The sequence below is a fragment of the Eretmochelys imbricata genome, chromosome 1 (assembly GCF_965152235.1).
Source record: "Eretmochelys imbricata isolate rEreImb1 chromosome 1, rEreImb1.hap1, whole genome shotgun sequence".
NCBI classification, from domain to species: domain Eukaryota; kingdom Metazoa; phylum Chordata; order Testudines; family Cheloniidae; genus Eretmochelys; species Eretmochelys imbricata.
Window position 1 is genome coordinate 59621433 of NC_135572.1, and position 17364 is coordinate 59638796.

At 40.1% G+C, this 17364-nt stretch overlaps 2 protein-coding genes across 2 annotated transcripts in view; one reads left to right on the forward strand and one right to left on the reverse strand.

The window, feature by feature from the left end:
* The window catches only part of RB1 (RB transcriptional corepressor 1), a 169330-nt gene that overhangs the window by 62437 nt on the left and 89529 nt on the right, over window positions 1-17364 (reverse strand). The window contains 1 exon segment of the mRNA XM_077811427.1: window positions 2728-2745. Coding sequence (XP_077667553.1) covers window positions 2728-2745 — 18 coding nt within the window.
* Window positions 8027-11191, forward strand: LPAR6 (lysophosphatidic acid receptor 6). The gene has a single exon (XM_077811426.1). It carries the CDS (start codon window positions 8682-8684, stop codon window positions 9708-9710), a length of 1029 nt encoding a protein of 342 aa, XP_077667552.1. The 5' UTR covers window positions 8027-8681; the 3' UTR covers window positions 9711-11191.

Genomic DNA, 17364 nt, shown 5'->3' on the forward strand with positions numbered 1-17364 from the left:
TTATTAGCTATCTGTCTGCAGGATCTACCTAAGGTCAGGCATAGCCAGCAGACCAATGATCCAAGTGGGAACTAACAAGTTTCATGGAGGTAAGGAAAGGAAAATTCATGCCACATTGCTGTTTCTCTCACTTATGAAAGATAAAAAAAGAAACCAGAGGTCTTGGGTGTCTTGCTATAGATCAGATACCTGAGTTCCTGGATGAGTCCTCTCACCATCAAAGATAGCAACATAATTAATATGCATCAAATGCTATCCTCACTTGATACCTTATACACTGGAGTATCTTTTTCTGAAAATCCTCCAGTTTGTCCTCTATATACAATCCTGGATGGGCCTCAAAGCCACGTAAAGAGAAGGAGCAGTGGATGAGGCCAGACGGAGATCTCCAGCTTGCCCCAACAGCAGCAGAAGCATCCCTTCCAACCCACCAGAGGACAACTCATGTGTGTAGCTATCAGTACCTTTCAGGAAGGTGTGAGGACCACAGTAGGGTATGGCTAGGGTCCTGACCACCTTAAATCAACATTTACTGTCTATTTAAGTTTAGAGAAGTGAGTCTAGCCATGAGAGTTGAGGCAAATCTATTACACAATTTATATTTCAAAAATGAGAAGCAAAATGCAAAACCAAAGTATGATCAGTTAAGCTAAAGCAGAAAATGCAGTGCAAACTCAAACACAGTATGTCACAAAGGAATTGAACCAATGTGAGAGACGCAGGGAGAATTTTTTCAGCTGCTTATATACCAATGCTAGGAGTCAGGGTAACAATGAAGAGGAATTGGAAATGCTGATTGATTAGAAGAAAATTTAATCTAATTGGTATTACTGAAACTGGCATGACTGCCATGGTAAAATCAGTGGCTATAACCTGTTTAGGAAGGATAGTGTGTGAAAAAGAGATGGGGGAGGGTACTCTATACTAAAGCCTCTATTACCTATTTCAGAGTTATTGATAACTCAGAACCACAGGATCCTGAATGCATATGGATAAATGTGCTCACTAACAAAGTCCAGGAGGAGATATTAGTTGGATTCAGACCACTGAATTAAGCCAGACACAGGATGAGACACTCATTGTGCACCATCTTTGTGCGGAAAGAAAAGGGTTATGGGTACTTCAGTTTGGAAGACATATGCTGGAAGTCTCATTCAGCCAGTAGTAAAACATCATTAGTTTCCAATAATTATACGATTTTCTAACACAAAAGGTATTGAACTAAACACAAGATAACTATTTTGAACCTCTTTGTGGATGCAGATGAATCAATCACTGGACTGGAAGTTGGTGGTGGCTGCCCAGGGACCAATGATCATGACCTGATTACATTCAATCTGAGCAAACAGTGGACCATCCCAAACCAATAATATTTATACTTGGTGATTCAAAAAGGCTAATTTCCCAAAGATGAGGAAAATTATGAGAAAAAATACTGGGAGGTAAAATTTGGACCAAAAAAAGTGAATGAAAATTGGGAGTTCTTTAAGAGGAATGTATTAGATGGCCAAAAAGCCAGAATCAAGAAAGAGGACAACTTTGGCAAGAAACCCATCCTGGTTTAGTAGTGAAGTTAAATTAAAAATTAAAAAAACAAAATATAAAAAATGGAAAAAGAGGGAAATAGCAAACAATATACATTAAAAGTTATGAAGTATAGAAAATGTAAGGGAAACTTAAGACATTGGGGGAAATGGATGGACAGCAGTACTAGGGATAATATCAAGGATTCTTTTAAAAAGTCTGTTAGGAACAAAAGAAATTCTGGCAATGATATATGCCCATTACTAGATGGAGAGGGCAAAATTGTTAATGATGCAGAAAACAGAAAATGTCAGTACATATTTCTGTTCTGTATTTGGAAAGAAACAAAGACGTGCATGTATTACATGATGATAGAGTACTTTAAACATCATCTTCAAGGGATAAACATTTTTAAATAAGCATGCCCAAATAAGTTGTACATAAGAGTCCTAAGAGAATTGGCTGAGTAGATCTTTGGACAGCTGATGTTAAATTTTTAATAAAACTTGAAATACCAGGGAAATTCTAGAAGACTCAAAGGAGTGGTAATGTTGCGCCAGTATTCAAAAAGGCAAGTGGGATGATCTGGGGAACGACAGGCCTGTTAGTCTGACATCAATTCCAAGCAAAATAATGGAAAAGCTGATACAGGATTCATTTAATAAAGGATTAAAGAATAGGATTATCATCATCACCAACATGGTTTTATAAAAAATAAACAAATCTGATTTCATTCTTTGATGAGATTACAAGATTGGTTGATAAAGGTAACTAGATGTAATATATTTAGATTTTTGTAAGGCATTTGACTCAGTACCACCCAACATTCTAATTTTAAAAATTAGCATATACAATACCAATTAAGTACACATTAAGAACTTGCTAACTGACTGATCTAAAAAGTAGTTCTCAATGGGGAATCATCATCCAGTGAGGGTGTTTCCAGTGGGGATGCATAGAGATCAGTTCTAGGCTTGATACTATTCAACATTTCATCAGTGATTTGGAAGTAAATATCAAATCACTGCTGATAAAATCAGAGGATGACACAAAGACTTACAGAATGGTAAATAATGATGAGGACAGGGCACTCATATAGAATGAGCTGGATTACTTGGTAAACTATGTCCATTCAAACAAAATGTGTTTAAATATAGCCAGACGCAAAGTTATCTAGGAACAAGGAATGCAGGCCATACTTACAGAACGGGGGACTGTACCCTGAAAAGCAGAGACAGAAAACTATTTAGTGGTCATAGTGGACAAACAACTCAATATGAGTTTCCATTGTGACAGTATTGCCAAAAGAGCTAATGCTATTCTTGGGGGTATGAAGAAAGGAGTATTAAGTAGGAGTAGAGAAATGATTTTACCTCTGTGTACAGTGTGGGTGAGACAGCTACTGGAATACCATGTCCACATTTAAAAAGGAATGTTTAAAAATGGGAGAGCACGCAGAAAAAGAGTTTAAAAAAATATCTGAGGTTGGAAAAAATGCCTTACAGGGAGAGATTTAAGGAGCTCAATCGGTTTAGTTTATCAGAAAGAAGATTGAGAAGTGAATGTTTACAGTGTATAATTTTCATGGGGGAAAAACACTAGATGCTCAATGGTGTTTTAATCTAGTAGAAAAAGGCATAACAAGAACCAACACCTGGAAGCTGAAGCCAGACAAATTCAAATTAGACACACATTTTAACAATAAGGGTGATTAACCATTGGAATAAACTACCAAGGGAAGTGGTGGATTCTCTATCTTTCGATGTCTTCAAATCAAGACTGAATCCTTTCTGGAATATATGACTTAGCCAAACACAAGCTGTTGGGCTTGATACAGGACTAACTGCGTGAAATGTAAATGCCTGGGATATCAGGTGTATACAGTGATATCAGGAGGTCAGACTAGATCAGGGTGGGCAAACTTTTTGGCCTGAGGGGCCACATTGGTGAATAGAAATTGTAAAGCGGACCATGAATGCTCAGAAAATTGAGGTTGGGGTCCGAGAGAGGGTGAGGGCTCTGGTTGGGGGTGCAGGCTCTGGGGTGGGGCTGGGGATGAGGGATTTGGAGTGTAGGAGGGTGCTCTGGGCTGGGATCAAGGATGTTTGGAGAGCGGGAGGGGGATCAGGACTGGGGCAGAGGGTTGGGGCAGTGGGAGAGGCTCGGGGAGCAGGCTCCGAGCGGTGCTTACCTCAAGTATCTCCTAGAAGCAGTGGCATGTCCATTCTCCAGCTCCCATGTGGAGGCATGGCCAGGCATTTCCACACGCTGCTCCACCCTCAGACACCGATTGGAGCACTGAAAGGAGCCATTAGAGCACATAGGAGCCAGAGCGGGGCCATGCCACGCATGGTGCGCTCCCCTCGACCCAGCACCCTGGCTCGAGTGCCTGAGCGGGGCCGAGCCGCATGGCATGGCCCCGACCCAGCACCCCAGCTGGAGTGCCAGAGCGGGGCAAGCTCCAGACCCTGCTCCCCAGCAGGAGCTCACAGGCCAGCTTAAAACGGCTCATGGGCCATAGTTTGCCCACCCCTGGACTAGATGCTCTAAGGGTCAGTCACTTCTGGCCTTAAAACCTATGAATTCACACTGGTCTTTTACAAAAGTAGTTATGCAATGGAATTGCATTTGTATCACAACTATGCTTTGAGAGCCAGTTTCTAAGAGAAGAATGTTTAAATGGTTTTTAAGATTTGAAAAAATCACATTCAAGAGAGACTTTTGGTGGACCACATGTGCCTCCTGGACACATTTTATAAGGATGCAATCACAAAAATAGGTTCATTGCAGTGCTCAAGTCCAACTGGAACATTCAAGAACACTGTTCCACAACTTCTCTGGGGTGCTGGAATGGAATCACGTGGCACTTCCAGTACTTCTTTTTTGGCACGTGAAACCCTCTGTATCAATAAGAAATGCCCCAGAGAAAGCAACACACTAAAATCTACAATTAGTGTCTGATGAGAAGCAGGAAAATAAGTTAATCAAAAGGCATCCAGAATTAACAGAAGCTTGTTACTTAACTTACTCAGCATTTATTATTCTACAACTAGAATATTCTGCAGTCCATTTTTAAACACTTCTAAAATGCAAACTTAAATTATCTAAACATGAACATCAAATTGGTGCCAACGGTTGCTAATTGAAGTCCAATTTGGCTATTAAACTCTACAAAAAAACTCAGAGCAACAAAATAAAATGTGAGTTGAAGGAGAAAGATGTTTGGGTTTTCTAATCAAGAGCTTTCATAACCAGAAAGTTCAAAAGTCCATGTAAGTAATGTAACCTTTCTGGAGGTAACTATAAAGCAGATTACAACTGTTCATTACAGGATGCACTTGGAAATGGAGAAATTAAAAAAATTCCAAAACACAGACTAGAATATTTGAACACAAACTCTTTGTAGTCAGACAGTTGAACCTCTCCAATTCAACACTGCTATCACCAAGGTGTTAATTTCATACAATAACTAGGAAGTACAAGATAGGACCACAGTGTAGCCAGTGCTTTCTGCAACAGGACAATTTTTAGCACTTTTCTCTGAGGTGCAGAGAGTTAGTGACTATGCTAATTTGGGGCTGCTTCAAAGCCCACTGAAGTAACTGGAAGGTTTATCTTTGTTTTCATGGGCTTTGCATCATGCCTTTTCAGCCGTAGATCTTAAATTGCATCTTTACAAGATGGAGAGATTGAGGCACAGACAGCTAACATGACTTGCCCAAAGTCACCCAGCAGGCCACTGGCAGAGCCAGGAACAGAACATGGGCCTTCCAAACCCCAGTCCAGGGCTCTATGCACTAGGCCTTACTGCCTATACACTGACATCCTAGCTGAATAAAACACAGACCTAGAAATCAGGTGACCAGAGATCTGTTACTTCCTGAGTGATCTTTGACCAGTGATTTATGCAAAAACGGTTAGACTTGCGTGCCTGAGTGATGCATCTAAATCCATAGTTAGGCATTTACATATTGGTGCTTAATCTCATAGATGAGTTGGATTTCCATTAGTAAACTTATTTAGGTGCCTAAAATGTGGATCTAGGGAAGGGGTGGTCAAACTATGGCCTGCGGGCTGGATCCGGCCCATCAGGGGGCTGGATCCGGCCCATCAGGGGGCTGGATCCGGCCCACGGAATTGCCGCCCGCACCTGGACCCCTCCTGCAACCCAACCCCCTGCCGCACCCCAACCCATTGCCCTGAGACCCCTGCTGCACCCCTTCCTACACCCCAACCCCCTTCCCTGAGCCCCCTGGCTCACCCCTCCTGTACCTCAACCCCCTGCCCTGAGCCCCCAACCCCTGCTGCACCCCACACCCCTCCTGTACCCCTCCCTGAACCCCAGCCCCCTGCCCTGAGCCCCCTCCCACATTCCACACCCCCTCCTGCACCCCAACGCCCTGCCCTGAGCTCCATCATACACCCCACACCTCTACCCCTTGCCCCAAACCCCTTCCTGCACACCGCACCCCCTCCCTCACCCTGCACTCCCTCCCACATCCCAACCCCCTGCCCTACATTCATGGCCCTGCATGCAGTTTCCCCTCCCAGATGTGGCCCTTGGGCGAAAAAGTTTGCCCACCCCTATATAGGGGCTTAACTTAAGGCACCCAAGTTTGGGGTTACATATTTGTGCCATAGTTTTCTTTTACTAAAAAAGTGACTTGATCATAGTCCATACTAAGAAGAGGAACTAACCGCTGAGTAGAGAAGTAAAGTCAGGACTCTTAGGGCCTGAACCATTGAAGTCAATGCAAAGACTTCCATTTACTTCAGTGGGCTGTGGATCAGTCACCTAAGGCATAAGGAAGTGAAAACATAAAATATAACTATATATAATTGTCTTGCTTACAGTAAGCAAGACAACTGGGTGCTTTTAGCAACAACATGAAGTAAAATCTATGCTGTGACAAAGTTAACAGTGCACACATAGCCACAGTCTGCTCAATTCACCTTTCCAGCTCCAATATATTTAGAAATTGAAAACTGAGTATGCTTCTTGATTTAACAGGAGTCTCCAAGTGTGGACATTTAGCAGGTCATAAATGTGAGGAAGTAGAGCTCAACTGCTTCACTTCTATCAAGAAATCAGGGTAAAACTGTTTGGAGGGAAAGAGAAATTTGCTAGTAAGCCTTATCTGATGCATTTCGGATTTCTGTTTGCTAAGCCTCACATTGCAAAACCATGCCACACCCCTGTGAATAAGAAGTTCTTTAATATCTATCATCATTTACAATGGGAATAGACTATACACTATTTCCTAACCAAGCCATGGCTTAACAATTAGCTTGAGAAAATTGAATCAGTCACACATATGCACAAGGATTTCCTCTTCCAAGACTGTGAAATATGCATTTTTGGCACCAGAAAGAGACTAGCGTATCTAAACTGAGGGTCTCCTCGTGCCATCCTGTAAAGGAGTTCTCTTTAAAATTTACAAAGTATTTTAATAAGCAGAAATTTATTTTCATTGCATTAGGCAGTGCCTAGTAGGAATAATTACAGGAAGTACAAATAAGTGATTCACATTACAAAATTACCAGAACCGGAGGTGTATAATTTATATTGTGGTAGAACCAAAAATGTATTAGGTGCTTCACAACCAGGGGAAAATGATTTCCTTGCCCCACAGAATGTACAATTTAAAAAAACAAAGACAAGTGAAAAGGAATACAACATACATGCACAGTGATCAAGGTGATAATAGGCATATCTTGTTAGAAATTTAGCTGTGTGATTTTGATTGTTAGGCTCACTAAATTCTCCTTCCCAATCCCACAACATATGGCTTTATTCTCCCCTCTACTTTCCCCCTCCCCGCCCCCAGTAACCCCCAGATTCAATTCCATTGTCTTTATAATCTTCCCTTCACATAAATTAAGTTCTCATAGGAAAAATAAATAAAATATTTCCCAGTGACTTTCTCTGACTTCAAAAAGTGCTGCTCACATGAGGAAAGTTATGCATCTGCTGAAGTGTTTAGAGAATTAACATCTAAAACTGCTTAATCAGCTAGTCTGTTTCTTGATAAGCATTATGCATCATCACAAGGAAGGATACTTTTTACAAAATTACATCTTTAAGAAAATTTCAGAGGTAGCCATTAAGAATTTCAGAATGTATATAATTTTACTAACATAGAAAATGAAATGTTTAGATGTGGGAGTTATTCCGCCAGCCCAAAAACCTTTCATAACTAAAAAGAAACAAAAAGATTTTGCACTGAATTTGTCAAACAACTAAAAAAAAATTAAAAGCACTTTTGATGACAAGGGACTTTTTCCTGCTACATAAAGAGTTAATAGCAGACTGCTCCACCATTCTGAGCATTTGCATGACTCCGAGGTATATTCCCTGCAGACACATTATCTGATTAAAGAAAGGCAAACAAACTGAATTGAAACCATTCTTTCTTTAAGTCCAGCCTCTTCTTCCTGTGATGTCATATTACAAATTGACTGAGCTCTTTTTTCCTCCCCCTCTCTCTTCAGAATAAGCAAGGCTTACTATACACTCAGCATCTGAGGAGGAGATCTAAATTCGGCAAGAACAAACACGCTTTGGAATTTTATTTCTGAATTTCTAAGCAGCCTGCTTTCCGACCTGTGGGGTTAGCGTGCAGGCAAGTTGAAAAGCTTGTTTTACGGGAAGGCGGCAGTGAAAGAGGTGGAAACTCCTACGTCTTACAGAGACCAGGAAATCTTTTCCTAAGTAACCTCAGTTACACACTCTCAGTTAAACAACTTTGGAAAATCTGCATTTAAAGTACTTCTCTACTTTTTGACTTGCAGTTGAACATAAAGTAGCAAGTCCTGTATCAACTTCATTAACACCTGGGAAAACAAGAGCGTGGAATTAAATGTAAGGATGACCTCATCTGTTGCTTGTAAGACTATGCTTATTATCGCCCAGGACTGGATGTGTGACTATTGTGGCATTTGGAAGAAAAGAATAATCTCCTGGTGATTCCCAAGGTAGTATCTTCCTACTGCAACGTTCATGTTTCACCTTGGAAGTTTTAAAGTAAAATGGAAAACTTATGAAATCACTCACAGACCACATTCATCTGCAAGCTACCCAGAGATTTTAAAGGAGTTACAGCAGAAGGGCTGCTAACGAAAGGAATTCAGCATTGTAAATTTAAATTGCCCTTATAATGGTAAGCTCTAATTGTTCCACTGAGGACTCCTTTAAGTATATTTTATATGGATGTACGTTTAGCATGGTGTTTGTCCTTGGTCTAATATCAAATTGCGTTGCTATATACATTTTTACATTCACATTAAAAATGCGAAATGAAACAACTACTTACATGCTTAATTTAGCAATATCTGATCTACTTTTTGTATTTACATTACCCTTCAGGATTTATTACTTTGCAATAAGAAACTGGCCATTTGGAGATATACTTTGCAAGATTTCTGTCACAATGTTTTATACAAACATGTATGGAAGCATTTTCTTCTTGACTTGTATAAGCGTCGATCGCTTTTTAGCCATAGTGCACCCATTTTGGTCTAAGACTCTTAGAACCAAAAGAAATGCAAAAATTGTCTGTGTTGCAGTATGGATAACTGTACTAGCAGGAAGCATGCCAGCAAGCTTTTTTCAGTCTACCACCACCCGAAATAACACTGAATATGAACAAAACACATGTTTTGAAAACTTTCCGGATACCACCTGGAAAACTTATATATCAAGGATTGTTATCTTCATTGAAATTGTGGGATTTTTTATTCCACTGTTCTTAAATGTGACCTGTTCTACGATGGTTTTAAGGACTTTGAATAAACCAGTTACATTAAGTCGGAACAAGCTAAGCAAAAAAAAGGTACTCAAAATGATTTTTGTCCATTTGGTGATATTCTGTTTCTGTTTTGTGCCATATAATGTTACCCTAATACTTTATTCTCTAATGAGAACACAAATATGGATTAATTGTTCATTAGTAACTGCTGTAAGGACTATGTATCCTATCACTCTATGCATTGCAGTTTCAAATTGTTGTTTTGACCCTATAATATACTATTTTACATCAGACACTATTAAAAACTCAATAAAAAAGAACAGATCAGCTAGAACACGCGATTCCAGATCTGCTGAAACTCAGGTTGCTGAAAATTTTATTCAACACAGCCTCCAGACTTTAAAAGCTAAAATATTTGACAATGAATCTACGATATAAACTGAAAGAAAATACTGGGACTGAAATGCACCTTTCTTCAGCTGTTAAAATGTTTTCTTGTACACTGAATAAACTTTCTTCACCTTAGAAAACTGTTTATATCATGATTAAAAATAGGAAAAAGTTAAATGTCAATTGTAAACATACTTTATAGAAAAATGTAATTACTGCAAGAATTACAAATATTTTAATAGTTGTCAAAGTTTTATCTCTTCTGCCTTTATGTCACAGATTCCATGACCTGTTATATAGACCCTGCTGTGTCTCCTTACAATTTTGAACCACACAAAAATAAACTGATGTTTGGAAACCTAAGCTGATACTAACAAGGTCCAACAGTGTTTTACAATTCAACATATTATGAAGTTAGAAGACTAGGTCTTCTCATTGTTTGTGTTAACAGGTTAAAACAATTTATATTAAAAAATTAAATTGTGAATACATTTTAGGCTGCAACTATTTTGTTTAGGTGTTAATTTCTTAATGTCTGGATTCTTCAAAGCATTGATCAAGTTATTGCAACTCTGGTGTCAGTTCCACACCCACCATCTTTCGTAGGATTTGTTTACAAAAGTTAAGCTACTCCTTTGTAAAAATAAATTTACAGATGGATTAAAAAGTATGTAAAGTTACTGAAAAAAGATGTCAGTTATTTAAATATCGCTGACAAAACAAACTCAAAGCTGTTTCTAAGAAAGTATAGCAAATAAGACTAAAAGACTAAATTCTTTAAATAAGTGTTCTGTTTGGGTTGTAAAAAGAAAAGGAGTACTTGTGACACCTTAGAGACTAACCAATTTATTTGAGCATAAGGTTTCGTGAGCTACAGCTCACTTCATCGGATGCATACTGTGGAAAGTATGAGCTGTAGCTCACAAAAGCTTATGCTCAAATAAATTGGTTAGTCTCTAAGGTGCCACACGTACTCCTTTTCTATTTACGAATACAGACTAACACGGCTGTTACTCTGAAACCTGTTTGGGTTGTGTACTTTAACTTCAAAAGTGCTTCTTTGTTATTGAAAAAACATTGAGTATTCCTCACATGAACAAAGATATCCTGGGTGACACATTAAATATTCTTTTCCAAGAAGACATGAAATGGCAGTTAGCTGTTTATTGTAAAGTACCCTCTCCTAGATGTTCTGTACGTCACATAAGCACCATAATTTTGATGTCTACGTGTTTTAATGTGAGCTTCTTATGTGAGATAATAAAAATATTTATTTATTTGAGGTGCCTGAAAGCTGCTGCAATAAATCCAGGAATTTTTAAGAATTAAGAGCTTATATGAAGCAAGATGCAACTTTGATTCATCTTTACAAATAAGCAAGCAATACCCAATAGAAGCATGTTTAAAAGTGGCATGTGTTTCATACATTCTTCAGCAGCCGAAGTACTGCGCATACCATGCTCAGAATTTGTTTACCTTTACTGTAAAATAATACATATTTAAAAAGTTAAAGAAGTGTCAAGTTTTTTCCAAAGATGATTAAGTCTGGAATAAAAACTGAACTAAAGTATACTTGTGTTCTGGATTTCTCTGTTCAGTTATAATATGCAGATATGTTACTAGCAATTCAAGCACTCTTACATCTGGGCAATCTGAAGAAAGGTGAATTCATGTTACAGAAAGCGTGTATTGCACTTGCAATTTGATGTTCAAGTATATTGTCCAATTGTGTCTATCACTCTATGCAAGTTTTATTCAGATTTCACTTTAGGTTAGAAATACATATTGGTTACTGTTATTGAAAATGTACATTTGTGCTACTTGAAGAGCTTATCTTACCAGAATTTGATTCTGAATGACTTTGGCAGCCTAACCATACAGCAATATTACTATCCCACAGTCATATAGAAAGGAAAACCCAAGGTACCACAAACTGAAGTAAATACTACAAATGTGGTATAGAATTCAGTGGATAACGGTCTTTTTCTTGCTCCCCTCACAAGATGCTTAGAATGATGTTCTGAGAGTCTCATTATTGGTGTGTGCGTATATGCACACACTCACCAGTCTGTCATCAGTCACCATCCTTCTACCAACAGAAAATGGTGGCCTAGGTTCTCAGCTAGGCAAAGCTACTCAACTAACCAGAAGGTTAATTGTGGCATGACACACCTACATCACAGAAGTTAAGCACAATGAACCAACTCCCAATTCCGCCCAGAATGTGGTAGGATGAAGTAGGGTAGCTTTTTCGAAGATTACATAAATACAGAATCATTGGCCCAGAGGCCAGATCAGGCTGAGAAGATAAAATTGCACATAAGGGTACTGCCCTTTAAAACAGTTTCCAAGGTATCATTTAAAAAACAAAGCCAAATGCTAAGAGTGTATCTACACTGCAATCAGAAGCGTGACTGCAACATGTGTGGACATACCCAAGCTAGCTTTGATCTAGCTAACTCAAACAACAATAGCAGTGAAGCAATGGCAGCACTAGTTGCACAACCCTGCCCAGGACCCAAGGTCTGTACTCCAGGTACAACGAGCTGTACAACTCCAACCAGGACTCTGAGTATATATGGGAGCAGCCAGCAACTGAGGCTTCACTGCTATTGTTATCCAAGCTAGCTGGATCTAAGAGTACTGCAGTCACGTCTCTGATGGCAGTGTATACATACCCTAACTGTAGTTTCTCCCACATTGTACTCAGGGTTTTCACTGCAGCATGGTCTAAGCCAGTGTTTCTCAAATGCAGCCCCAGCGGATTCTTCTGCAGCCACAACAGTTCCTGGCCCAGGAGTCCAGGGTGGAAATGGCCAGAGAGGAACAGCAGCCCTTCCCTGCTGTGACCAGCTGTTGCTCCTGGATCCGCTGCCTTGGTGTTTGCTGGTGTCACCAGCAGGGGATCGGTGCTCTGCACTGCACAGCCTCCTGGGGGCTTGGGGCACTGCTCTGCAGACACGTGTGCACAGCACAGGAAGAAACTGGGACTCCACAGGCAGCTGAATGAATTCCCAACCCACCTTCTTGGGGGTGGTGAGCATTTGGAGCTTCAGCCGCAGGGCTCTGGCTCTCGGCTTCAGGCTCTGGCTCTGGGCTTCAACCCCAGGACATTGGGGCTTCAGAAGGACCAGCCTTATAGGTGGATGACCACCCGGGGCTCTGTGGTCAAGAGGCAAGGAGTGTGGTGGGCCTGGGGTGTGAGGCCATAGAAGGTAGCTCAGCACAATGGGGGTGGGGAACGAAGCAGGGTCCGGCAGCAATATGGGGATGGGGAGCCCAGTGAGGAACGGGGCAGGCAGCAGGGCCTGGAGGGATGTTTCTATTGTGTGTTTACGTCCAGTAAAGAATAGAGACAACCGTACATTATTTTTATTATTGAGTCTGCAAAAAAACCCTACATAAATAAATTACGATTTGGACGTGTATATATGCATATTTGTTTTTTCTAAAAGTTAATTATTTTAGAAAAAAATTGTCAGAATGGCCACCACCAAGAATTGCTGGCCACACTCTGAGGCCACCAAAAAATTTGTTGCGAGAGCCCCAGGTCTAAGCACAGGACTAGGAGCTCTTGAGTTCCAGTCCTGACCCTGGCACCAAGTTCCCTCTGTGTCCCCGAGGCGAGATTCTTAGGCAAAAATTTTTAAACCAGCGTGCATAAAAGTTAGTTTACTAAAACCATGATTAGGCACCTAAATACAGTTACCTGACTTTTAGAAGTGCTGAGCACCTGCAGCTCCCATTTGAGAGTGCTCAGCAATCGTTAAAATTTAGACACCTAAGCAGAGATTTAGACCATGTCTACCCTAGTAAGCTTACAGTCACTTTAACTTCATGTCAATGCCTTTACTTGATTGTCTTAAAAATCTGTGCATTGGACTAGAAACAAGAAAATATTCATTTTTGTTACACGTGCTTCACAAGGGACAAGAAAATCTTTAGCTCTGGCCATAATTTAAACCTTAAGAAAATAATATTAGACTCCACAGTCATTTCGCAAGGAAGAGACATTAGCTTTCTAGGTATTGTAAGAATGAGAATAGTAATAAAGAAAGTATTGCGTGTGTATAGATATAGATAAAGTATATATTATTTAGATCTCAGATGAGGAGAAATCTACCGTCAGCAGAATTAACATCTCAAACACACTTAGACTAAGTGCAGATTTATACGAATGTTGGCCAAAGTTTTCAAAAATAGGAGCCTCAAGTTAGGCTTTTAAGTCTATATTTAGGCACCGATGAGGGGGATTGCCAAAAGTTGCTATTTTTGAAAATGTTCCCATTGCTTTTCAAGGGTCTGTAGGATCACTTTTATAGCGTAATGAATGCCAAACCTCACAGCGGCCAAAATGCAGCAGGGAAGAACAGAGGAAGTTGCTCATATGCAGCCTTAACTTGTTAAAGTGGTGTCATTATGGTCAGATTTGTGAATAAAAACCAATAGTTAGCTAAGACACCTGCTTCCTGGGCTAATTCAGAGTCAGATGCTCTCTTTAGTGACAAAAGTAAGTTTTAAATTACTTTACTCCTAGGAGCACAGCCAAAAAGCTAAGACAGTACTAGACACTATTCTGGCTCATACATCAATCAAACGTACACTGAATGAAGAATCTTTTCTAGTGATTATTTGTGATCCAGAGATAAATCAACTTGAGTTTCAGATTCCAAGCTGAATTTGCAGGACAAGGAGTTAGAAAAACATTTTTTATTTGTAAACAAACAAGCTTATATGGACTAATTAAAAGGCAATAGATAGAGAAGCTCACAAGGGCATTTTAAGAGTTATTTTTCAATGTTTAAAAGGCACTTTAGAAGTTAAAGCAAGGCTTATACCCGGGTCTATTTGACCCCACCCTTTCCCATTCAGGTAAGATTATATAGTGGTTTTGCGATGTAAGCAAATCCTTCAGAAATAAAGAAATATTTTTCACTTGTGACCTAAACCTGCACATTGGCTAGTTTGGGCTTTTCAAAAGCACCTAAGTGATTTGGGACTAAAACCCCAGCAAAAGTCAATAAAACATTTATGCCTATGTTCCCTTTGAAAATCCCACCACCATATTGTATTAACCCACTCTGTCATCTTGACCTGAAAATTATTTTCTATTGTCATTTTACAGCTGAAAGTTAATTTGTTCATTGAATTCCCAACAGTCAATATATCTTAAGGTCTATACACCTCACTAGATCTGCAAATTTGGAGAAGTTCTAATTTTGTTAGGTCTAATCATTTGTACCCTAGGGTACTAGCATTTGAGTGTTGGGATGGAAATCTAAGGGGGACGCTCTCCCCACATTTAAAAAGCCAAGACCAATAGAAATGTTTCTGTAGTTGATTTAGAATGAAATGGAAACTGTTGTTTAGAAGTTATTAGCACATCTGTGCTGAGTTTGCTACCCACAAAAATTACAGCACTGAGAATCTGAAGTAAAAATGAGAAATAAATTTGAGAGCAAATTAATTTTGCTTGAAAATCAATTAAACTTCTTTTAAATTTCGCTTTAGCAGTCTAAGGTTTGGTTAGAAGCAAAGATCAGTACAATGATTTGGTTTGAGTTTGATTTTTATCTTGACAATATCCATTTGATATTTCAAATTGTATGTACGGGGGATTTTAAATGCTTCTCAGCTGAAGACAAGATAATGTATATGTGAGTGGTATGAAGGCTGCCTGCCAATTAACTTCAACCACACCTTCCCTTACCTCTCTCTGTAGGATCAGTAAACTTTTGTAACATGTTCAATGTAGTACATCAAACATGGATGAAACTTTGAGAACAGAGCCCTGTCCGCAAAGGGATATTTTTGGAGAGATTGGACAGCCTCCTTTCCATTTCAGACATACGACCTTAGTAACAAATAACACAGAATGAGGAAGTTCAGAATTCTAATCCATGCTTTGACACTGAAACCCTCTGTGGCTTCAAACTAGTAATTTCACCTCTTTTTTTTTTTGCAGCTCCCCTTCTATAATGGGGATTTATAGATAGAACTGGTCAAAAAATTTCCATCAGAACTGTGACAGAAAATTGAGTTTTTGCCCAAATAAAATATTCTGCAGAAAATATCTGCTTTACTCAAAGATTTGATTTTTGTTGTTGGAAAACTGAAAAGCCAAAACCTGAATGGTTTTTAATTTTACATAGGGGAAAAACAAAAAAAACATTTTCTGGCCAGCTCTGATATGCATCTACACACCTCACACAGCCATGAGGTGGATTAGATATGTTAAGTACTTTGAACATGAAAATCTCTGTCATGGCGTGGCCACCACATACAGGACTGGAAGGGGTTAAGATGGCCAGGTGAACCAATTAACTCCATAGGCTGCACCTGGAGAAAAAGCAAGGGAGCAGGGAATTGATTGGAATCAGGCTCAGGTGGAGGGGCCTGCAGAAAGCCCAGGAGCTGAGCACAAAAGGGGACTGCTGGGAAAGTCTACAGACACTCCCTGGGAGAAGGGGAGGTGCACTTGGGCTGGCCAATCCAGAGAGGGAGGAGGCCAAGTATGTAGGACAGGGCTCAGGGAAAAGCAGTAAGGTCTAGAAGGGAACAGACCTTGACTGCTGGCTAGAGGGTCCATAAGCCAGACCCTGGAGTAGAGGGCAGGCCCGGGTTCCCCTGCCAGCCACTGAGGGAGTGGTACTATGAGGCAATGAATCGGAAGACTGCCTGGGACTGCTGAAGGAAGATTTTGTTACCCCAGAAGAGGAATAGTGTGACCTGGCTGGAAGGTTCAGTCATGAAAAGGCCGCAGCAGCTCCTGGAGCAAGAGAGGGGCCTCAGATCCAGAGAGAGGCAGAGAGATGGTGTGCAACTGAGGGAAGGGGCTATTCCCCAGAACGGCGAGGAAAAGGCACCATACCTAACGGTGAGTGGACTACCCCATCTCCATCACACTCTGCCACAACTAACATAGAAGAGAGACTTCTAGAGCATACTTTCCAAAGTTTTACATGAAGAATGAGTTCTTTAAAGGCACCCTTTTCCACAAACTCTTAATTTTAATTTCTCTTTTTACAATGAACTGCTAAGTCTGAATAAAAAAATTCCTTCCTGGTAAATTCGAGTCACAGCAGTCTCTGATAATTACCTCCACTCTCTTGGGAATACAATGCTAACTCCATTTCACATGCAGCAGTTGCTATCCTCCAGTGGAAAAAATGCAACATTGAGCCTACTGGATCCATACCTTACAGTATTTTATTTGGTTTTGGCAGGGACTCTTTTCCTAATGTAAAAGTATCTATTACTCTAGATCAGTGGTTCTCAACTTATTTACCACTGTGGGCTGCATCCAATACTACCTGTCTGGCCCCAAGGATGTCACATGGGCTGCAGCTGTGTGCTGATTGGGCTGCAGGTCGAGATCCACAGCTCTAAATTTACACCAAAAAGAGTGAGCAATTCCAGGCCCGTGAGTGTGTCAAGAGCTACTGAAATATGAAGAGCCACAGCTCCTGTGATCCTGTAATAAACAATGAATTTTGTTTGCCTTAAATTGTAAGTATCTTCAGCTGTAACAAGTACTGCAGTTCTGATGCTTTATTTTTCTAAAAACGAAGAAAACAGTGACTGCAGTGCAGATATCTGCTAGCTGTAACAGCAGTATGTTGTAGACCTTGTTATTCCAGTGTAGCGGGGCTTCGCAATAAAAAGAGAGTAATGGTGGCAAAGACCGAGTGTGGAAGCCTCT

Bases quoted from the DNA above. Each gene is read 5' to 3' on its own strand.
- LPAR6 (XM_077811426.1), top strand. From the start codon at position 8,682: ATGGTAAGCTCTAATTGTTCCACTGAGGACTCCTTTAAGTATATTTTA.